The following is a 24,581-nucleotide window of genomic DNA, read 5'->3' on the forward strand; positions in this document are numbered from 1 at the left end:
GAGGGGGATTCAACCAATAATAGAGTGAAATATGGTATGAAAGTTTTTATGAAAATATTTAACTAAAAAAGCATTTTTGAACATTTCTCTCAGTTACAGAAAAAATACCTATTTCAATTTTCTTGAAATTAAGCCCCTAAGGAGGTGAAATCGGGAATTCAAATTTTTTCAAAGTACTTCGTCGTATTGAAACATTATTGAAGCAAAATCTACGAAATAAAAGAAATATATGTTAGTGGATGAAAGTATCTATGGAAATATCACCACAAGAACTCAAAAGGCAGGGTTAAGGAAATCTTCGACTCCAGTTATCAGAATCGCCTTCTGGTCAGAAGCGCATTCGGGAAAGACCATGCTTCCATGACGTCAATTAGCGTGTAAAGTTTAGATGTTACAGTTTATGAACTATGTCAGAGAAAGCTATTTAACAATCACCACGACAAACGGGCTTTGTCAGAAGTGCATGGAAAATTGAAACGGATCTTAAATATAGTAATATTCAGTAGGCATAATATGTGTTAATAAAATAATTTTGTTGTGATTACTATGCAAACCAATCAATGCTGATGATAAAATAGATACCACTTTTAAATGTAATTCCATGTTAAAGAATATGCTTTTGAGACGACAAGATACACTGTTTTTAGATTGTTGATTTGTACTTGATCAATGTGTGTAAGAATGTACAAGGAGAATCACCTAAAACTTGCGCCACAGCAATTGCAGGAACGGTAAGTGCTACTGAAGTGCAGTTTTCACAGAATGGATTGGTTGTCATGGGCTCGTATTGTAAGCCAATATAAGCCAATAAGCTGAGTGTAATGATATTAAAAAATTATATATTTTGTTCAGACATATGGTTTTTTTTAAATAGAACAATGCCTGTTGACAGTAACAAACCAAAAGTAGGGTAAATTAGAACTTCAGTGGTGTTTGTTGCAGGATTCTAGTGCGAGTCTTTTACGAGGTATCTCATTTTTAAAAGTTCCCGCACTTGTACAACATTTGTGGTAGCGTACACAAAAGAACAAGACAAGTGCGTACACCAATTAGGTTCAAAATGACCACCGGCAGCGGCAATACGCGCTTCCAGTCTGGTATGCAATGACTACTGCACACGTGCTAACTTTTAAGCGGAGATGTCCGAGTAGGCTACAGGAATACGTCGTTACATATAACCCAATGCAGTTGATGTGTCATTGTAGACAGCGTCTTTCAGCTTTTCCCACAGAAAAAAGTCTACAGCCGTCGGATACGGGAACGAGGTGCCAAGGTACAAGCTTCTGTGTCCAATCCGCCGATTTGGAAACGAGTCGTGAGGACAGGCTGTAGAATTTCGTGCGCTATGGGCAGGGCAGCTATCATGTTGATACCACAGGTTCCTCCTAGTCTGCAGAGGAACGTTTTCTAGCATCCAAGGAAGATGGCCTGTTAAGAGGCTGCAATACTTGTGCGTGTTCTGTGTTGCATCTACGAAAGTTGGGCCTATGAGCTCATTGTTCACTGTCACACGCCACACATTTACACTCCATGGACGCTGATATTTCACCTAACGAAGCAAATGGCGATTTTCTACGATCAATAGAACATTTTTCTGGGGTTTACCTTCCCGTGATTGGTAAAAGTGGTTTCATCACTAAACAGGATACATAATACATCTGGAGTATTCTGTCTTAATGCCCATGACAATCGCTTAATAGCGGAAAGGTGTCAGGACCAGATGAGATACCTATAAGATTTTACAAAGATTATGCGAAAGAACTTGTTCCCCTTCTAGCAGTAATTTACTGTAGAACGTTTGTAGACTTGTAGACCTATATTGGTGGCGTCAATCTGTTGTAGAATTACGGAACATGTTTTATACTCAGGAATTATGACATTCTTGGAGAAGGAAAGTCTCCTCTGTAAAAATTAACAAGGGTTCCGCAAACAGAGATACTGCGAAACAGCTCGCTCTGTTTCTCCGTAGACAATGGCGCTCAGGCTGATGCCATGTTCCTTGACTTCAGGAAACCGCACTGCCATTTAGTGAAAAAAATACGAGGCTTTAGAGTATAGGAGCAGATCTCCGACTGGATTCAAGAATTCCTCAAGTACAGAATTCAACACGTCGCTCTTAATGGAACAAAATCGTCATATGTTAATATAATTTCCGGTGTACCCCAAGGAAATGTGATAGGACCGTTACTGTTTACATTATTTGTAAATTGTCTAGGAGAAAGTGTCGGATGCTCTCTAAGTTGATGATGTGGTTGTCTATACCAAAGTAGCAACGCCAGAAGATAGTAACTATTCCAGATTGAGAAGTGGTGAATGGTGCAGGCTCTGGCAGTTGACCCTGAACGTAAATAAATGTAACATATTCCGTATACATAGGAAAAGAAATCCACTGCTGTACAGCTACACTATTGATGACAAAATGCTGGAAACAGTGTCTTCCGTAAAGTATGTGGGAGTAAGTATCCGGAGCGACCGGAAGTGGAATGACCATGTTAAACAAATAGTGAGAAAAGCAGGTGCAAGACGAAGATTTATGGGGAGAATCTTAAAGAAACGCAACTCATCCACGAAGGAAGTGGCTTATAAGGCTCTTGTTCGACCCATTCTTAAGTATTGTTCATCTGTCTGGGAGCCCTACCAGATAGGACTGATAGAAGTGATGGAGAACATCCAACGAAGAGCGGCACGTTTCGTCACAGGGTCGCTTAGTCAGCACGAGACCGTTACGGAGGAGCTCATCATATTCTAGTGACAGACGTTACAAGAGAGACATTATGCATCATGGAGAGATTTACAATTGGATTCGAGAGAGCAGTTTCCGGGAAGAGTCGGACAACATATTAATTCCCTCCGCATACGTCTCGAGAAATTAGAATCAATACAGAGGCTTACCGATGTCTTTCTTCCCCAACGTTGTTCACGAGTGGAACAGTGTTGGAGAGGTCATTTAGTAGTAGAAAAAGTACCCTCCGCCACACACCATTAGGTGGCTTGCGGAGTATGATGTAGAAGCAGATGTCCTCATAGGCGTTTCCATGCAGCTTTTGATGGAGAGAGATGTGATAGGCGTGGAACCTATGTCAATGGAGAATGCATACGACACTTTCCTGGCTCATGCCACTTCATTGTGCGATTGCGCGGGAGCTAACGTGCAGATCAACTGCAACAGCAGCAAGAACATTTATTTCCCCCTCTTCTCTCGTCAGTTATTTCCTTCTGTTACGTTGTCTAGGTGTTACACTATCATCTTCACGTAACTGGTTGAAGAGTTTGATAAATAACCTTAGCGGTGGTTGACGTCTATTGGGATATTATGCGGCATACACCGTGCAAGAACGAACTGCATGTCGGCTTTTTCTACACTGGTAAGTCCTATCGTCCACTCGCGACCTACTGCTTGGACTGTTACACACAAACTGACTAGCTAGTCCGAATGCGCTCAAGGAACACACATGCACACTGTAAATAAACATAAGAACATCGTACCTAGCAACTGTGTAGGTTGAATGATACAAACAAGTGTCGATGTGGGAACTCTTCAAAATACGATATCTCGTAGACGACTCGCAGTAGACTCCTGCAACAAATACTACTGACGTACCAATGTGCCCTAATTTTAGTTTGTTAATGTTAAGAGGCATTAACCATTTAAGAAGTGTATGTTGCACAAAAAATACACTTCAAAATCAGAATGAGATATTTTCCACTCTACAGTGGAGTGTGCACTGATATGAAATTTTCTGGCAGATTAAAACTGTATGCCGGACCGAGACTCGAACTCAGGATCTTTGCCTTTCGCGGGCAAGTGCTCTACCACCTGAGCTACCCAAGCACGACTCACGACCCCTCCTCACAGCTTCAGTTCCGCAGTACCTCGTCTCCTACCTTCCAAACTTCACAGAAGCTCTCCTGCGAACCTGTGACGACGGGTCATGAGTCGTGATTGGGTAGCTCAGGTGGTAGAGCACTTGACCGACAAAGGCAAAGGTCCCGAATTCAAGTCTCGGTCGTCCACATAGTTTTAATCTGCTAGGAAATTTCACACATTACAACTGTTTATTGGATAATAATACGAGCCCCTGACTACCAATCCATTCTGTGAAAACGGTACATCAATAGCACTTCCCATTTCCGCAATATTTGCGGTGCAAGTTTTAGGTGATTCTCCCTGCATAAATTCAATTAAATCTTTAAAAAATGTGTCCAAATGTTATTCGAAAATTTGCTTTATTAAATTTAAAACCCTGTCTGCAAGTTAGTTTGCGTAGACTAGATAAAATGTTTGGACTATGTGTAGATTTACACATGAGCAGTGGGTGTAACAACAATTGTGGAACATCAGTATTGTGTAATCAAAATATTAACGTGTATATGTGCCTCCAATAACTGACGGAAATTCCATAAATACATAAAAATACGACTAAAGAGAAACAAAATAAATCTGTGGAGCTAATCCAGTCCACTACATTACTTATAAGTTACTACGTTACTTGTACGTCTAAAGATTTCTCTCCGTTAAGAATGACAAGTTGTATTCAGTTTGCTAGAAAATTTTCAATAAAATCACGCAATGCTTTCTGGACGTCCAGCAACACAGCACATACCTGGGTGCCAGCATCTACTGCTTTCTCGATCTCGAGAAGAAGCAGGGCGAAATGTTTTCACGCGGTCACTGTTTTCGGAATCCATGTCGATCTCTACAGAGGAGACTATCGGTCATCAGAAATGATATAATTCACCAACACGAAATTTCCAAAATTCTACTACAGTTCAACGACACATGCATAGGCGTGAAATCGACGACCCTTGTCGAAAACGTGAAAGATCTCAACCTCTCCCGAATCACTGGGAGTGCTTTGCATCTCTAGCGACCTGCGGTACAATAACGCTAGAAGAGGAGCAAGGTGTTTCACAAACATACAGCAATGGACGCTAAAAGATAAATATTTACCCGTAATGTTGGAGGTTTCATCTGTAGGCTCCCTGCAGGCCCAGACAATTGAGTAGCTGTCGTAGTCAGCATCCAAGACCCAATAGGGACCCGTCACTGTCAACAAACAAACAAACAAAATAACAATCATCTGTGAACACTGAAACGTACTTGTAAGTTTCCTACAACTTACAAATCAAAAGAAATATACCCATATCAATAAAGGTTTTGCATCACCCCGCCTCCCAGAACTCCTGAAGATAGACGTTGACTGTGGATACTGTACCACAAACACAGTCCATTTGACTGTTCAGAGATGTCGCTAAACCCGCCCAAAGATGTAAACAACCACGCGTGAGCAGCACCTATTAGACGGTCGAGTCCTATCAGTTCCAGTATTGTTCGGATATGGAGGAGATACAGAGAAACAGGAACGGTCGATGACAGGCCTCGCTCAGGGCGCCCAAGGGCTACTACTGTAGTGGATGACCGCTACCTACGGATTATGGCTCGGAAGAGCCCTGACAGCAACGCCACGCTCAAACTGTGCGCAATAGGCTGCATGATGTGCAACTTCAATCCCAACGTCCATGGTGAGGTCCATCTTTGCAACCACAACACCATGCAGCGTGGTACAGATGGGCCCAACAACGTGCCGAATTCACCGCTCAGGATTGGCATCACGTTCTCTTCATCGATGAGTGTCGCATATGCCTTCAACTAGATAATCGTCGGAGACGTGTTTGGAGGCAATCCGGTAAGGCTGAACGCCTTAGACACACTGTCCAATGAGTGCAGCAAGGTGGAGGTTCCCTTATGTTTTGGAGAGGCATTATGTGAAGCCGACGCTTGTAGTCATGGAAGGCGCCTTAACAGCTGTACGATACGTGAATGCCATCCTCCGACCGATAGTGCAACCATGTGGGCAGCATATTGGCGAGGCATTCGTCTTCATGGACAACAATTCGCGCACCCATCGTTCACATCTTGTGAATGACTTCCTCCAGGATAACGACATGGCTCGACTAGAGTGGCCAATATGTTCTCCTGACATGAACCTTATCGAACATGCCTAGGATAGATTGAAAAGGGCCGTTTACGGACAACGTGACTCACCAACCACTCCAAGGGATCTACGCCAAATCGCCGTTGAATGGGACAATCTGGAGCAACAGTGCCTTGATCAACTTGTGGACATTATGCCACGACGAATACAGGCATGCATCAATGCAAGAGGACGTGCTACTGGATATTAGAGGTACCAGTGTGTACAGCAGCCTCGACCACCACATCTGAACATTTCGCTGTATGGTGGTACAACATGCAATGTGTCGTTTTCAAGAGCAATAAAAAGGGCGGAAATGATGTTTATGTTGATCTCTAGTCCAATTTTCTGTACAGGTTCCGGAACTCTCGGAACAGAGGCGATGCAAAACTTTTTTGTGTGTTTGCGTATATTTATGTAGAATGGGCCTTGGATATAAAATCTTTTAGGATATTGCGCCGGTTATCAAATATTAAATACGCTCGCAATCAGTTGTTTTAGACACGAAGTAGTGGGGCCAATAGTTTATTGAGTTCACACGCAAATTACGCCTTGCTGACCTGTTACACCTGGGAAGTGCACTGTGAATTTGGCCTCTCCAGAGGCAGGGTCGTCCCACTCGGCCCAGCCGATGATGTCGTTGAAAGCACCCGCAGCCGTGCTGAACAGTCTGTTGTGTACGGTCACGTTGTTCTCGCCAGCCACTGTGTACTCCGCCGTGATGCACTGGCCGCCCTCCTCGAAGGGAGCCTCTCCCAACCTGGCGATCTCGTACCACACACCCTGATACTGCACATACATACAGGAGGCACACAGGTCAACAGTAGCTGAACAGTCAGAAGTTCACGGCTGCAGATGCTACATTGGGTGTTACCTGAGAAGTATCAAATTCGGTGACAACAACCTTGTCGCACGTGCTGACTCTGACAGTGCACTGTTGAGGATCCTGTGGGGTGTCTGTGTAGCGGCTCCGAGGCAGACCCAGTGCCTCCAGCTTGCCATTCACCTGCTGCTCCAGCTCTGCTGTCAGCTGGGCACTCCGTGACAGGATCCACGAGTTCTCTGAAAAACAAAAGATATGGCTGTGTTTGCATTTGCCATTTTTGCTACTTTCTAGTCCAGAATTCAGTGATTCACTTTCGACCGTCGATTCTTCCTATGGGAACGACATATAACTGATGACACGTTGAGTTCTACAGCGCTACAGCACATTTGGTTCACTCATCGGTATATAGTTACTGCACTGCACCTTTTTCACATGTGGATGAAATATGGAAATGGTTCGTCATGATAAATTTAATTTTATAATTGGTTATTTCCCTGCTATGATACTTACATCTAGTTGTAACAAAGTGTAGTATATTATGTTTGTTTGATGGTTTACAGTGGGAAATTGTCAGATTGAATAGTGGCCATAGATAGTTTGGATACTGACTCATGCCGTTCCGCACCGAGAAGTGGAGCAACAATATGATAGCTGTAGGAAGGAAGATTTTTATCCAATCCAGAGCGAAATTACGACAATGCTGTATTGGTTGGTCGTTTGGACAGTGATTATGAGCAGTAACATTTTGTCAAGACGTCTTGTACGCCTATTGTAGATGGTCATCGGTTTCGCCTTGTAGTTTGTCGCAATACTGTTCTCGCTAATCGAATGCACTATTACCGGAGTATATCGTATTACGCTCTTTGTCACTTTTTCAGTACCGTACTCACATCAGAAATTTCTTCATGCTTATACAATCTATTATTTTAATTGTATTGCAGGAAAATTTCTTAACAGCTCTTTTCCTTCTCTAATTTGAATATATAGGATCTAATTTATTTAATTTGTAGAGTAGAGTGGTGTAGCTTCGATATGGGAACAGAGTAGCCATGTCGCGCCTGGAACAGATTACAGACAATTTTTATTTTTATGCGGGAAAAAAGAAACGCATTCAGATAGATTTGTTTTAATTATTGTTTTGAAGGGAATCATCGACGTATAGACTTGATGTAATAATAGTCCGACTCACAGCCTTGGTTACTATGCTACAGATCTAAGCGATATGCAGAGTAACTTACACATTTTTTGAAAGAAAATCCTTGTTTCGACATAAGTCCCCAGAAAGCATAAAGCTTATGAGAAAGTTTCGATATCCGTGTTGCACTTGAAATATTGGTAGTTGCCTGTTACGCAGTACTTGATAGTATATTCTTTCTTTTGTGAATTTCGATACATATCTCACTTCATACTGGGAGTTGTTGGTCTAAACCTGTTCTCGTATATCGATGAAAGCTTTTACGCAATTCCTTTGCTAAGCCACTATGTCATTCTGAACTCTTTGAAGAGTTGGTTTGCTGTGGATGAACAGTGATTGTTCGTCGGTTACAAACCATGTGGACCTCTTGTTTTCGGAGAGTATTAGCTATTCTAGTTTGTTCCAGTTCTGAGTTACATTCAAGGCTAGGCAATGTTGAAATGGCATACAAGTGTTGGAGACACGTGCTGTTAAGCAGAAATTATCATGTACAGGGAATCATGTAAGATCATTCCAACTTATATTCGGTGACCAAGTTTAATTTTTCAGGCGAGATTAGCTTGGGAATGTTTATTGGTATGATTCGACGCTCAGGTATTCGGTTACATGTTTCCGCGCATTTAAATAGGTGCCGATAAGCCGCTAATTCAGGGTAGACTGGAAGCTGGGGATAGCAAGATATATTACTTTATTCACTTCCTGGTATGATAAACTGAAAGATGTGACCCCTCTTCTGAAATGTGTAGGTTTATTTCCTCGGAGACTTAGAACTGCAAGTTTGAGGTCCTCGGCTGTAAACTATGGTAAGGGGCACTGGATGGTAAGGGAAGATATTGCATATATGAGGGACAGTCAAGTGGAAACCGAAGGCGTGCCAGATCGGGACCATGGAACGGTTCCATTCAAATGCAATCACCACATGCGTTAGGACATTTATGCCACCGGAAGACTAGACGATCCGTTCCTGTTTCGTAGAATGCGGTCGACCGCTGATGCATTCATAGCTGCACTCTTGCACTTCCTCGTCGTATTGAAATTTTACGTCTACGCATGCCTTTCTTCAGGTCGCCTAAGATGTGAATGTCATACTGTGAAAGGTACGGCTGCACAGAGGACGTCGCAGCGCTCCACAATCAAATCGCTGAATCGTAGCCTTCGTCCGACTGAAAGTGGGCGGATGGACGTTATCATGCAACAGGATGATTCCGTCCGACAGCATTCCTGGCCGTTTCGACTTAATGGCGCGTCGCAGTTTCTGCAAAGTGTCTTGACATCGCTGTTCATTGATTGTGGTTCCATGCTCAACTAACTCTACGCGGAGAGGATGATGATGAGGATGTTTGGTTTGTGGGTTGCGCGGTTATCAGCTCAGTCCGATCTCGCCACTTTCATGAATGATTATGAAATGACAGGGACAACACAAACACCCAGTCATCCTCTTGCACGATAACGCCCGTCCCCACACTGCCAATCGGACGATGGGTACGATTCGGCGATTTGGTTGGGAAACACTGCAACATCCTCCATACTGCCCGAACCTTTCACCGTGTGATTTGCACATCATTGGCGACCTGAACAAAGGTATTCATAGACGTCGGTTTCACTCGGACGTGGAAGTAAAGGAGTCAGCGGCCGGTCGCGTCCTTAACAGGGATTGATCCTCTTGTCTCCCAGTCGCACAAATGTCTTCACACGTATAGTGATTACGTTTGTTTAGAAAAATTCGATGGTACCTTTGTGGTGGGTGTTCGGTTTTCCTTTGACTGCTACTTATAAAACATGGAAGTTGGTGTGCTTTATTCATGTTAGTTGATAGTTCCACGATCAAGTGAGATATCGCTGATCTGGTTGTAGTTCAAGAATCTCACTAGTGGTAACTTTATCACGAAATGTGCACGTAAAGAGTGATGAGTGCCAAAAACACGGCTGCTAGTAGCAGCAACATTTGCGATTTTCGTGACAAGAAAATGCTTCTTAGCAACGAATTGTACAAATCTAAGGTTGATGTAGGTAACTATGATTTAGATAAAGTTCTTAAACAAGTGCCTAAACGCAATTGAGTGTCAAAGGTTGTTGCTAATCAAGTAAATGTGAGGAATTCTTTAAGCAAGTAAACCGTGTTAAGGCGTGTCCATCACCATTGCTTACATGAGTGTTAGTTTAAATAAGCCTTAAGAACGAAATTCGACAATACAAGCTTGGAAACGTACATATTTTCCTTGGTGACTGAATGGAAATTTAACAATTTTGAAGTAAGCTGTCAGGACGGCAATCTATAATACAATGTTTGAAACGTTATTATTCCGAGAATGTTGTCGTCTTCTACGTAACTCTACCATATTTTACCAGTGAAAATAACCGAGACCCCTGAAAAGCTGTGATAAACTACTCAGCAGTTTCTTAAATACTGTAATATGAGTGGACTCAGTATGTAAAACCGGACTCTACTCAAATTTCTTGTAGAAATTACGGGTAAGTATCAAGTCAACCCACTATTACTGCAATTAACGTGAAATCTCTGTGGTCTTCAGTAACTGAGCTTTGATTTAATGACATCCGTTTAACAAAACATGTTGATACTGGTAATGTTTTACATTGTTAAACAAGTGTTTATACGAAAAAGCATAAGCAGAATATCTAATAATGTGTGAAATATTCTTCACAACAGTTTAAAAATTTTATTCATTTATACTTAGTTACTTTTTTTGACGAAAAAAGAAGAAGAAACCAACTTTCCTTAGTCTCATTTATTGTGCTGCAGCCTGCACAATATCGAAGTTCCCACTCTGTGCAATCGAATAGTACGTGGCATTGCAAATTTTATATTAAACTTCTTAACTAAACTCTTTTTCTTCGAGGAAAGGTTATTTTTATTTTATGTTAGAACAAAATATGCATTTGCATGTAGACATAACAGCAGTGTTCACACAAATAACAACACATCCCATCAACTGCCAACAAGACTACTTAAACTTTGTAGTCTGTCATCTCTCTCCACAGAAATCGCTAAAATGTTATAAGAATACGTGGGATAAGAGTCGATCGAGCACACTTCACTGCAAGAAATTACAAAAATTATTTGCTTTTGTGTCAAAGATATTCAGAACATATTTGCGTCCCAGCTATAACTCAGGCGACGAGGGAACAGAAGCCAAAAAAGGGACAGCCCCATTTTCTTTACAAGACGAATTCCAGCCGGCAGGTGTGCTTCTACTGTTCACTGACAACAGAGAAACAGGTGACAATGGAATTAAATCATTCTGCATTGTCGTTCTTTCGTAGCACAGTTATGTCGAGTAATGCGAGTTGGTCAGTTCATCGCTCCGTGTTTAAAGGAAAAATCTTTGTGCTCGTGTGCCGTGTTTAAAGTAAAAAGCTTTGTGCTCTTGTGCGGTGTATTACGATTGGAACTGGATACAGTCTTTATTTCTTTCCTTTTACAAATTTTTTCTTTTAACTGTTGGTTGACAATTTTGTAAGTGCCTTAACATGAATAACAGTGAAAAAAGCAAACGTGCAAACTTAAGTGGGGCCGCATTTCGGAAATTATTGAAGGAAAGGCGAGAACGAAAAGTCAGTTTTCTAAAACGCTTGGAAGAGTAGATGAATTTTTCGCAAAAAATGTTGCTGGTTCGATTTCAAGTGGATGATGTTTCTGGCACTGCAGCTGTTGTAAAAGAAGTATATACAGATGAAACAAAAGTTAAAAATGACGGAAAGCAAATTGTTCCTGACTTCGAGTTTCACGAAAAACTAAGTGTCGAGTCAGACATTACAAAAAGAAATAACCCCGTTAGTGATGATCCTGCAGAATGGTGTGTCAATGAATTAACAATCAACATTCTCTTACAATGTGGCATTAGTTAAAATTGTAAGGATGATTTTTCTAATACAAGAAGATCAATAGGCGATAAAACCAGATATTTGAACAAAAATATGTTTTATCATAAACTTTTAATAGTGAATCAACTTTGCGTGATTTTCTAGTATACTCCTGTAGCACCGGTTTTTTGTGCACCATGTAAATTGTTCGGAGGTAAGGCCTTGATTGCTGCCAATGGTATTGCAGATTGGAAAAATATTTCTAATATTTTATCTCATCATTAGAATTCACTTGAACACAAAAATTCTGAGTTGTCACTCATAACAAGAAAAAAGTCACTTGGAACAATAAATTACCGTTTCGAGTCATATGTTGAGACAGAAAAATGTGTTGAAAAGGGTGTTTGCAGTAGTGAAGAAGCTAACAAGTCGTGGACTTCCCCTACGTGGACACGTTGAAAGATTCCATTCATTATGTAATGGTCAATTTATGATTTCTCTTGAATTTACAGCCGAGTTTGATCCTTTCCTCGCACAGCACATTGAACGATATGGAAATCCAGGGCAGGGACATATAAGTTATCTTTCTTCAACAATCTGTGATGACATAATAGGGCTTCGTTCTGAATGAATAAAATAAATTATCATTTGGGTTACCTTATTTCTAAGTTTGATTTTTCTCATAATTTATTTTCTTTAGGTGTGCTTTCTTTTGTAATATAAAAAAGTCCAAACATTTTTCTATAATAGTAGATCCTACTGCAGATATTTCACATAGTGATCAATTACCTTTCATATTAAGATATGTGAACGAGAATGGTGAACTTGTTGAACGTATCCATTTGTTTTTACCAAATCCGGGACACAAGTTTGAAAACTTTGCTGAGGTCGTACCAAAAGTCCTGTCTACAAATTCCACTGATATTTCTGACTGTAGAGGCTAGTCATACGACAGTACAAGCAATATTCAGGAACCTACACTGATTTGCAGGCATGCATTAAAGAACGAAATCCGAAAAGGCATTATGTGCCTTGTGCAGCACATTTTTTTGAATTTAGTCGGCACTAATGGTGCAAGCTGTTGTCGGGAAGGATGTTCATTTTCCAGTGTAGTGCAACACCTTAATAATTTTTTCTCTGCTTCTACACAGCGCTGGGATAAACTTCTTTCTTTTATGAAACCAGGAAGCAAAACGGTAAAATAGTTTATCAAAAACACGTTGGTCAGGAAGAGAGGAAACGTGTGTAAGCCTATATGAAAACTGGGAGGGCGTTGTCAATGCTCTCATACATATTGTCAATAATACGTTTGAAAAACCACTTGTACGAAATGAGGTCTCAGCTTTATTGAATCATCTCAGCAGACTAGAAACAGTGTTCAATATGACAGTTTGGAAGGACATACTCCAGAGATTTAATAGTGTAAATCTGAAATGGCAAAATGTAAGTATTGATACTTAGATAGTACATGAATTATATGAATCACTTGTAGGATTTATTGCATCTATTCGTATCGTGTTCGACTATTATGAAAATAAATCCATGAAGACTGTGAGTGATATAGTCTGTGAATGCACCTACAAAAGATCACGAAAACGCAAACTTCATGATGACGAAGAAGGGGACTTTGAAGAAGTTTTTCTGACTAGAAGGGAATAATTTAGAGTCGAAACATTTCTCCCAGTACTCCACAACTTGTACGCCGAATTAGTGCGGAGGAAGGAAAGCTGTAGAATCCTGTTGGACTCCTTCACAGTTTTCAGTAACCTTAAGAACAGTTCACCTGACGATATTGATGAACGTGCAACAAAACTTCAAGCATCATATGACGCACATTTAGAGCCTTCCTTCCCTAATGAATGTGTACATTTCACGGAACTTCTTAAATGTTCTGAGTTTAGTGATATACCAATATAAATGAGTAAATTTTTACGAAAAGAGAGGTTACAGTCTGTGTTTCCGAATGTTGACATTGCTCTGAGGATATTTCTATGTATGGCACTTACAAATTGTTCAGCAGAACGCTTGTTTTCGGCTCTTGAAATACTGAAATCGTACCTGCGTTCTACGTTGTCTCAGGAGAGGTTGAACGCCTTGTCCATTCTTCACATCGAAGCCGACCTCCCAACTGATAACCGTCTGTACTAAGAAGATATGACCCACGAGTTTTCTGCCGTCAAAGCCAGACGCAAACTTTGCTGACTGGTGAGTTTGTTTATTTATTCATATTGGTTTTAAAAATTTAAGATTATAATGTGACTTTTATTATAAATTAGAGCACATTCATTGCATTTACGAACTACTTATTATCTGTTTATTTTACAATTGCCGATGGCAGAACGCGGAACCAAACCTCGTTTACGTGCAGACGTGACTGAAGGCGCCCGACAATAATAAACAATAACCGAATGACCCAGGCTGCTCGGCGCTATACAGTCATGTCACACTGATACTGTAGTATATTACAACTGATGCGTATTCCTGACCTCTGTTTAAATGTATAGTTATCGTGGAAATATACGGAGAGTACGCTCAAATGAAAAAGTGTTAATAAATAACGTAGTTCAGTTCTGCCGATAAATATGTAAAAGCTATGCTAATACCGTTAGAAAGAGCTATGGTACTAGCAGTAGCTGTAGTACAAAACTGTTCAGCCCTTACATGGATTAAAGGTGTTCCATACACTTATTATGCAGCATCTAGCTACACAGACTCCAAAGCTTTACACGTTAACTATTAGATAATAAAACTTATTTGATTTTTCCACACCAGTCTGTAAAATCATGTAATAGCAAATTCAGTCTGTATTTATTTATTAGTTCGTGCACCGATATCTCTATCTCATTTTCATTTCTTACGTTTTCCTATAGATTCACGTATTAATACCGAACGTGTTTTTTTATCTGCTACACATTTAAGTTATTAGATCGTAAAACGACAGTTTAATTTGAATTTTGATCGCATCTCTCTAAAAGTACGTATTAATTCCTAATGCATGACACGTTCTCTTCAATTTTTAGATCGTAACACAACCTATTTATTTTCAATTTCAACGGTTTCGTGTAAAAGAACATATTAAAAGTGAATGTATAACAAAAATTCCTCGTCTCCTAAACGCTCTGCTGAATTTTTAGGCCATAAAAGAAAAGTTGTTTTCCTTGTGTTCGTTTGTGTTGTCTTTCGACAGAAGAATGTGTTAACACAATGCAGTTTTAAGTTTGTTTTATCCGCTGCCGTAGACCAAGTACAGTTCGGGAACCATATTACATTTTGACTGAACGCGACTAGAACGCTGATGTGTCCTTCAGAATAACGAATAGCAGAGTGATAGGGTAATAGTTATTATTTAAAACATGTTTTCTTTAGAGGGGGGGGGCATATAATATGGTGTGGCAAGGGGCAAAATTTTTAATGTAAGTTATACAAAACTGCAACCAGTCACTTTTTTGAATAATTATGTTTTATTCCATGAACCGGTTTTCGAACATTTTCAGGCTCATCTTCAGATGGTTTCAGGAGTTACATCATTACTGCTAGCGTAAGTCTCGCTGTCAGAGTGTAAATTAATATAGTTTGTGTGGAAGTGTATGTAGTGATATAACAACTGGACATCAAAACAGAGGCAGACAGATGGACACTAACCGAAAAAAGCCGCCTATGCTGTCGCAAGTCAGCACCCAGCATTATGCTAGCAATAATGATATACCTTCCTGAAACCATCTGAAGATGAACCTGAAAAGGTTCGAAAACTGGTTCATGGAATAAAACATAATTATTCAAAAAAGTGGCTGGTTGCAGTTTTGTATAACTTATTTACGTTCAATATACAGTCACGGTTCTAAAATATGTGTAATGGATAAGCATAACAAAATTTTTAAATCCGCCACTGCATTTATGTACATACAGTTGGTGACACTACCCCACTGCACAGCTGGACCCTACAAGCGAAAGAGTAACACATGTTCAAAGTGTGCAGTATCACTTACGAAGTATTCATGTTCTACATGCAATGTCTGGATATCCAGGCCCTCAAGTCCTTCTGTTGTGATGATTTAATCAAAATGTTGGCCGTGTGATAATTTTCTATACGGTTTTCGAGGCAGTTTGGGTTACTAAGTTGTTCTCTGGGTCTTTAGAATAATTCATTCTGCTTATCACAATAATATCACTGCTCAATAATCACTATGTATTGGGAGTAGCTTGTGGTTTTTGAAACGCACACACCACTTTGAACATTAATGAATTGAGTAGCTTGAAATGTTAAATTGAGAGAATAAGTTGGTAATTTAACATATCACAAATTAATTACTCCACGACAGAATGCTTAGAAGAACTAAAAAATAAAAGAAAAAAACCACCTCTTTGACTTCAGAAACACAATACACTGGTCAACACTCATTTTCTTGCCAAGGATATTTGAGTGGCTTTAGGATGGGTTAGTGGTGCTGAGGACGAATATAGCAACCATTTATGCAGTTTGGCTCTAGTTTTTGAGATAATGCATGATTTATTCAAAAAATTAGAAAAAATTGCTAATACTGAACTCGAGCGCTACAAACTACAATGAAAAAAGAAAATAATCTTTATAAATAGCTTCTATGAAAACCTGATAGGCATTTGTCCACGTATAAAACATAATTGAAAAGTTTCTCTATAAGTATATCATTTTCCGTCCATGACGAACCGCTTCCTGCACGCTTTCCTTTTATAGGTCTCTTCAGAACAGTCACGTTGCAGATTCCAGCAATAATCTGCCATCATATGCCTGTCCCATCTTCCTTTATATCTTTCCTCTATTCCTTTCATATCTTGATGGAACCGCTCTCCTTGTTCCTCACTGAAATCACCTAGATTACGAGGAAATCGATCCAAGTGGCTGTGAAGGAAGTGCAATTTTATGCTCATGTTAGCTCCTAAGTTTTGAAAGTTAGTGAGCATGTTTTTGACCAGTTCCTCGTAATTGGGAGCTTTATGATTGCCCAAAAAACATTTTACAACAGCGACAAAACTGTTCCAGGCCGATGCTTCAGTGACAGTCATGACACTTGTAAAATTGGTATCGTTGATGAGCCTGCGAATTTGAGGACCATCAAATATTCCTGCCTTACGTTTTTCACTACTGAGTCCAGGGAACGTATTGCAGATGTATGTGAAGCAATTACCATTTCTGTCTAAAGCTTTGGTGAATTGCTTCATTAGTCCTAACTTAATATGTAATGGTGGAAGAACAATCTTGTCCCTACTAACCAGAGGTTCATTAATGATGTTTGCTTCACCAACAGCCATATGTTCCCTTGGAGGCCATGTTTTCTGCTTCCAATGTTCGTGCTTTGCCCTACTATCCCACATGCAGATACAACATGGGTGCTTTGTGTATCCACTTTGTTGTCCAAGCAAGAAGTTCACCATTTTCAAATCAACACAAATCAACCACTGGTGTTGCATATACTGAATTTTCTGCAGAACCATCTTGATGTTAGCATATGCTTCACAAAGTTTTGTTGAGTGGGCAATTGGAATAGATGCGTAACGATTGCCATTGTGTAGGAGAACACATTTTAAACTTCTAGTGGAACTGTCTATGAAGAGACGCCAGTCCTCTGGTCTATATTCCGGCAGCCCCAATTCAAGTTAAAGTCCAGGTATACTGCTGCAATACACTATAACCTCTTATTGGTTGAAGTATGGAAGAAGGTTTTCTTCTCTCGTCCGGTAAGCTGTTATTTTAACACTTGGATGAAGACAGTTCTTTTCCTTAAGCCTGGATGCTAAGAGTTCTGATGCTTGCTTTGAAAGATTGAGTTCTCGTATCAAGTCACTGAGCTCCTTCTGGTCGAACTGCTGGGGTTGTGTCTCACGTCCTTCGTATTCCGAACCACTACTTGTACATTCCTCGCCGTGCACATCGTCATCTGATGATGTTAGCGTGGGTAATGTTGTGAAGGTTGGTACAGGAACATCGTTGCTGTGCACCATCGGTCTTCTTGCTGACTCCAAATCGGGATATTCCCACTTTCGTTTTTTGAACCTATTAAAACCTTTCACATTAACAATGCAAAAATAGCAATCATCTGTATGGTTCTTCTGCTCTCACCATACCATAGGCACTCCGAAGTTTAAGCTTTTCCTTTTTCGTTTTGTCCACTGCCGTAAGCACTCCACACAGCATTTACAAACTTTATGGGGTGCCCACACCTTGTCTTGATCTCCAAGTTTAATTCCGAAATATGCCAGATACGCTTCCTTCACAAAAGGAGTGATATTCTTCCTGTTCTTTTGAAGAATGTATTCACCACAAATGTAGCAGAACTCATCTGGATGGTTCACGCAAAGACGGCGTGAAGAACTCATGTTTTCCTAAAACAAAATTGCACAAATACTACATATTATGCAGAACTTTCTTGTATTTGCATGTCAATCACATCCAACAAACATCATTAATTGTTTTGTGTGAAATGAATACTCACCTCTTATTTGCTACGTCACAATGAAAAGGTTCTATCTCCTTGAAGCTGCACTGCACATGTGTGTGACTTTCGACCATCGCCATTTTTCTTGTTTACACTGAACGCTACCTATCGGCTGTTGCGGGGATTACCTCGGCCAACAAATGAATGTCGAGTACCGCCGAATTCAAATCTGCACAACCCTCAATATCTTCAACACACGCACCGCACAACAGGACTGAACACATGCTGACAGTGTGATGTTTGCATGATGTAATCCTCAACCACACAGATGCACTCCCTGAGCACAATTGTTTAATAAAGATAGTACAATATCACTAATTAAAAACAGGTAGCAAATACATTACATCATATATGGACCCTGCAGTCGATATTATCCACATGAAACTCTCATTTCCACAAATAACCTATATCTCAAAAACCAGAGCCAATTTGGAAAAAGTACAAATATACTCGGAATGAGTATCATAACAATATCCCATTTTCGTTCAAACTTCCCTGGCAACGAAAAAAAAATTTATTTTGTAGATCTGTGATATAGTTGAGTGTCTTACATAATCTCATAATAGATTATCAAAGCTAATTCGATCGCCTTACCTGCACTCTTTGACCGTAACCAAAATTTGCCTCAGGAGAATTTCATTTTTTTTTCCTTACGTATAAATCATATTTATGACAATAGCATAACGTTGCTGATCGCTTACTGATTTCATTGATACCATCCAATTCCCCTGAATCTGTATTTTAGGATTCCCATAAAAAATCCGTATATTATATGTTGACACCACTTCAGTATTTTGTCCCATGTTTTGCTACCATGAACAGGGGATCGATTGCTACTATAGATCTTACATCGATAATAGGTTTCATGAGAGATGTACTCATATGGAAAATTCCAAAACTGCAACATTAAATCGCGTTCGAACAAAGGAAGATTTTGGGTAATACTAATACTGAACTAAAAGACTTTTCGGAGGCTATCACTCATTCACACTGGTGCTGGAGGAGAAAAGGTCAAGTTTTGACTTACACATGGTTGTGTGGTTTTCCTGGTGCAGTGCTAGATTTTGGCTGTGGAAGCCTCGGGTTTAGTTCCGGATTGTTCGGACATTTGAGAAATAGTAAAAGTTGTAGCATCGTTAATACAAAATTGAACTATATATGATGAAATGGCATTCCAAAGAATGACTGTGCCGTGAAACTGCAGTTGTCCAAGGAGCTTGGTACACAAAATCAAAGTGCATTCAGCACTTTTCTGACCCAAACAGTTCTGCACTTCCCTATTCTTGCGCAGATTTACAATACTGTTACAATAAAAATGCACACTTCTTTTCATATATACCGTAATTAAATCTGGAAAGATTACTACTCGGAAAGAAACACCAAATACGCAAAGAAAAAACCAATACAACACAAGATCTTTAATATTACATAAAATTAAATGAAAATATGTAATGGATTCTCATTGCTTAGAAAGGAGGTGGTCTCAACACTCGCTAGTTCTACAGTGTCTTTCACCACAATGACAAAAGAACTTACGCAACTACAAAATGGATTTACCTCTTGTAACTGCAAACAGTAAGGTAGTGGAATTGTTTGAGTATGACTGTAAATGAGCATACAACACTTGCGTGTATGAACAACAGCCACATCTACAACTGTACTCCGCAAGCCACTTTGTGGTGAGTCGCTAAGGGTTCTTTGTCTATAACTGTCACCTGACCCTTTCCTATTCCTGCCGCAAAATGTCTGTGAGAAGAACATTTGTTGGTAAGCTTCCATGAGAGCTCGAATCCTTGTAATTTTACCTTCATGGTCTTTTTGTGCAATATACGTAGAAGGAAACAATATGTATCTTGACTCTTCTAGTACCGCAGGCTCTCGGAATACCCTGTATAAACAGCACCACTTGTTCAGAGTTTGCCATTGAAGTTAGCCTCGAATCTCCGTGAAGCTTTCACGTTTACTGACTAAACCTATGACGACACTCGCTGCTCTTCTTTGGACCTCTCTACATACTTCATCAGCTCTCTCTAGTACGGTTCCCATACTGACGAGCAATATTCAAGTACTGATCGAATGATTGTTTTGTAAACAACCTTCTCTGTCGATGGACTATGCATACTGAGAATTCTGTCCTGATCTCAATCTCGCCAGCATTACCTGCAATGATTTTCATGTGGGCGTATCACATTAAATCGCTCAGTACACATACTTCTAGATCATTACACATCAAAAATATGTGGTTTTCTGCCTGTGCGTAAAGACTAATTTCAGAAACTATTGTAGAGATTCCAGGAGAGCTTCTGTGAAGTTTGGAAGGTAGGAGACGAGGTACTGGCGGAAGTAGAGCTGTGAGGACGGGCCGTGAGTCGTGCTTGGGTAGCTCAGTTGGTAGAGCACTTGCACGCGAACGGCAAAGGTCCCGAGTTCGAGCATAGCCGGCACGGTAGCTGAGCGTGTTCGGTCAGAGGGTTAGCTGCCCTCTGTAATAAAAAAAACTGAGTTAATAGATCAACAACGAACTTAAAAGGGTGTCTTACTAAGTCCGCTCCGACCAGATGCAACGAACGAAAACGAACAAACTGAAATAAAAAAAAAGTCTCGGTCAGGCACACAGTTTTGATCTGTCAGGAAGTTTTATTGTAGAGATTTTTATACAGTTTTCATTAAGAGGTACTAATTCACAAGCAAGATTGATGTATATACAGTATTTTATGAAGTTTTCGTACAAATTGATAGAACTATGATATTACTTGTTAAACAAGTCATGCTTCCTAAGAACATTCCTGGTGTCTGATACTTCCGTCGTTTAAGCTATACTGGAACTTGGAGTTGATACTCAGTTACTTAACATTATTTATTTGCTGAATTTTCTTGATAGTTCTACAGTGACCTGTGTACAAAATAACTGTCACGCCAGACAAATCGTCTGGCCTAAGATACTTAGTGGTACCCATGCTGATTGTCTGTCTGCTAGTACTTTATGACTGCAGCTGCATATAGTTGCTGTTGTGGAATGAGGTAACCATATGTTACTGGCTCTTTCTGCCTATTCATTCGAAATATTTGACATGTGGTTATGTTTAAAGTTAAATGCCAGTCCGTACACAAATAGTCAATCTTCTGCATAGCTTCTTGTATTTCGACTTCTCTGCATACTGCAGCATCATTCACTAGGCTGTTTATTTTGATAGTGTAATTAATGATCATGTAACGCTCCCTTGGGGTAATCTCAAACTTACTGTTATGTGTAAAGATTTCTATCCTTTAAGAGTGACCTGCTGTATCCTCTTTTCCAGGAAACCTTCGATATAATTACACAGCTTGGCAGATATTGCGTATGCTTGCATGTAAGTCATTAGGCGGCAATGTAGAACTGTATCTAAAGGGTTCTGGAGGTCCAGGAACACATCTACATGCCTGCCGGTAATTATTGCTTTCCAGACCGTATGGGAAGACACAGCAAACTGGTTCGGCGTGACTGATCCCTACACAGGAGATTGCCAGTTTTCAGAAATACCAATATAAACGAGCACGAAACGTACGAAACTCTATCAGAGGTCTACAGAAATGTATGCCTTAAGTGTTATACGTTAAATCGAAGACCCTTCTTGTGAACTGGAGTAACACGACCTTTCTTCAGTCACCGAGATTGCTTTTCATCTCCAACGAACTATGATCTACTGCTGCTAATAGAGGAGCAACTTGTTTCGGATATATTCAACAGTAGACACTAAAGGAGAAATACTTACCGGTAACGTTGGAGGTTTCATCTGTAGGCTCCCTGCAGGCCCAGACAATTGAGTAGCTCTCGTAGTCAGTATCCAGAACCCAATAAGGACCCGTCACTGTTAAAACATAAAAAAGCAAACCTGTGTGAACACCGAAAAGTACATATCACACATTCAGTCAAAAAATACAATCCTTCACTGTACATTTAAAAGGGTTCCTAAAAACAATGAAGCTACTTCGTCGGTAGTAGCCACTGTCGTGTGCAAAATACGCCAAACTGACCTGGTACGCCTGGGAAGTGAACCGTGAATTTGGCCTCTCCGGATTCAGGGTCGTCCCACTCGGCCCAGCCGATGATGTCGTTGAAGGCCCCCGATGCCGTGCTGAACAGTCTGTTGTGTACGGTCACGTTGTTCTCGCCAGCCACTGTGTACTCCGCCGTGATGCACTGGCCGCCCTCCTCGAAGGGAGCCTCTCCCAACCTGGCGATCTCGTACCACACGCCCTGATACTGTACAGACGCACAGGAGGTATAATGGTCAGTAGCTGTTCACCGCCACAATCGCAACTGCCATAACTACTTCGGGTGTTACCTGAGAAGTATCAAATTCGGTGACAACAGCCTTGTCGCACGTGCTGACTCTGACAGTGCACTGTTGTGGGTCCTGTGGGGTGTCTACGTAGCGGTCCCGTGTCAGACCCAGCGCCTCCAGCCTGTCATTCACTTGCTGCTCCAACTCAGCTGTCAGCTGGGCACTCCGTGACAGGATCCATGAGTTCTCTGCAAAACATACGATATGGATGAATTAGCATTTGCCTTTGTTGCTGCTTTGTGTTGTTGTGGTATTCAGTCAAAAGATTGGTTCGATGCAGATCTCCATGCTACTCTATCCTGTGCAAGTCTCTTCATCTCCGAGTAACTACTGCAACCTACATCCCTCTGAACCTGCTTACTGTATTCATCTCTTGGTATCCCTCTACGACTTTAACACCCATGCTTCCCTCCAGTCTAAATTTGTGATCCCTTGATGGCTCAGAATGTGTCCTATCAACTCATCCCTTCTTTTAGTCGGGCTGCTCTTCTCCCCAATTCTATTCGGTACCTCCTCATTAATTATTTGATCTACCCATCCAATCTTCAGCATTCTTCTTCAGCACCATTTTTCAAAAGCTTCTATTCTCTTATTTTCAAAACTGTTTGTCGTCCATGTTTCACTTCTATACATGGCTTCACTCATTACAAATACTGTCAGGAAGGACTTCCTAACACTTAACTCTATACTCGTTCTTAATAAATTACTCTTCTTCAAAAACGCTTTTCTTGCCATTGCCAGTCTACGTTTTAACTCCTCCCTACTTCGACGATCATCAGTCACTTTGCTTCCTAAACAGCAAAACTCATTTATTCATTTACTACGTTAAGTGCCTCATTTCCTAATCTACTCCCCTCAGCATCATCTAATTTAAGTCGACTACATTCCATTATCCTCGTTTTGATTTGCTGATGTTGATCTTATATCTTCCTTTCAAGACACTGTCCATTCCGTTCAACTGCTCCTCCACGTCCTTTGCTGTCTCTGAGAGAATTACAATGTCATCGGCAAACCTCAAAGTTTTTATTTCTTCTCCCTGGAGTTTAATTCCTACTCCAAATATTTCTTTTGTTTCCGTTACTGCTCGCTCAATATACAGACCGAATAACATAGAGGATAGACTACAACCTAATCTCACTCTCTTCTGAACCACTGCTTCCATTTCGTGACCCTCGACTCCTGTAACTGCCATCTTGTTTCCGTACACATTATAAACAGCCTTTCGCTCCCTATATTTTATCCCTGTCTCTTTTAGAATTTGAATAGTTTGGAAATCGAAAATTTCGATGGCCACTTTCGACCATTCATTCTTTCTGGAGGAACGACATATAGCTTAATGGATGATGAATACTGCAGTGCTCTAACACACTTGGTTCACTCATCTGCCGAGCTGAATGAAATTCGCCAGATACAGCTTTGGCATTAAGCACATTTTACTTGTACGTGTTAAAATTATATTTGCCTAATATGATATTTTTCGATAGACACCTTCAGTTGAAAAATAGTCTAATACGTTATATGTGTGCGATGGTGAAAGCTGGGAACTGTCAGATTGAAAAGAGGTTATAGTTGGGATAAAGACTTCGCCATTCTGCACCGAGTAGTGTGCCAGTCTTATGCAACCTTTAGGAGGGCCGAATTGCGATCATGCTGCGTCAGTTGGTCGATGGGACGGGCAGTTTGTTTTGTAAAATGTTATCAGGATGCGTTGTAAGCGTGTTGAAGATGATCATCGATTCAGCCTTCTAGTCCAGCTACAAAACTTTGATCTATGCTACTTCTTGCTGCCTAATCAAATGAACCGTTAGTGGAATATCATCGAATCACACATTTAACCAGTTTCTTATACAATGTACACATCAAAAATTACTTCATGCATACCTAGTTATCATTTTGCTTCTCCGTAAGTTGAGTGGACTTCGTCTCATTTATTTAATTTGCAAAAAAATATTCAGCTTCGAGAACGGT

The 24,581-nt window shown here is 40.4% G+C and overlaps 1 protein-coding gene across 1 annotated transcript in view; it reads right to left on the minus strand.

Annotated features, from left to right (window-relative positions):
- Positions 1 to 24,581, minus strand: part of LOC126198795 (uncharacterized) — a 101,183-nt gene that overhangs the window by 45,024 nt on the left and 31,578 nt on the right. The window contains exons 3-8 of the mRNA XM_049935401.1: positions 22,614 to 22,801; positions 22,303 to 22,531; positions 22,041 to 22,160; positions 6,850 to 7,037; positions 6,536 to 6,764; positions 4,952 to 5,047 (exon numbers count right to left, since the gene is read on the minus strand). Of these exons, the coding sequence (XP_049791358.1) occupies positions 4,952 to 5,047; positions 6,536 to 6,764; positions 6,850 to 7,037; positions 22,041 to 22,160; positions 22,303 to 22,531; positions 22,614 to 22,801 (1,050 nt within the window). The remainder of the gene's footprint in view (positions 1 to 4,951; positions 5,048 to 6,535; positions 6,765 to 6,849; positions 7,038 to 22,040; positions 22,161 to 22,302; positions 22,532 to 22,613; positions 22,802 to 24,581) is intronic.

Source organism: Schistocerca nitens, chromosome 1 (assembly GCF_023898315.1).
Source record: "Schistocerca nitens isolate TAMUIC-IGC-003100 chromosome 1, iqSchNite1.1, whole genome shotgun sequence".
Taxonomy (NCBI): domain Eukaryota; kingdom Metazoa; phylum Arthropoda; class Insecta; order Orthoptera; family Acrididae; genus Schistocerca; species Schistocerca nitens.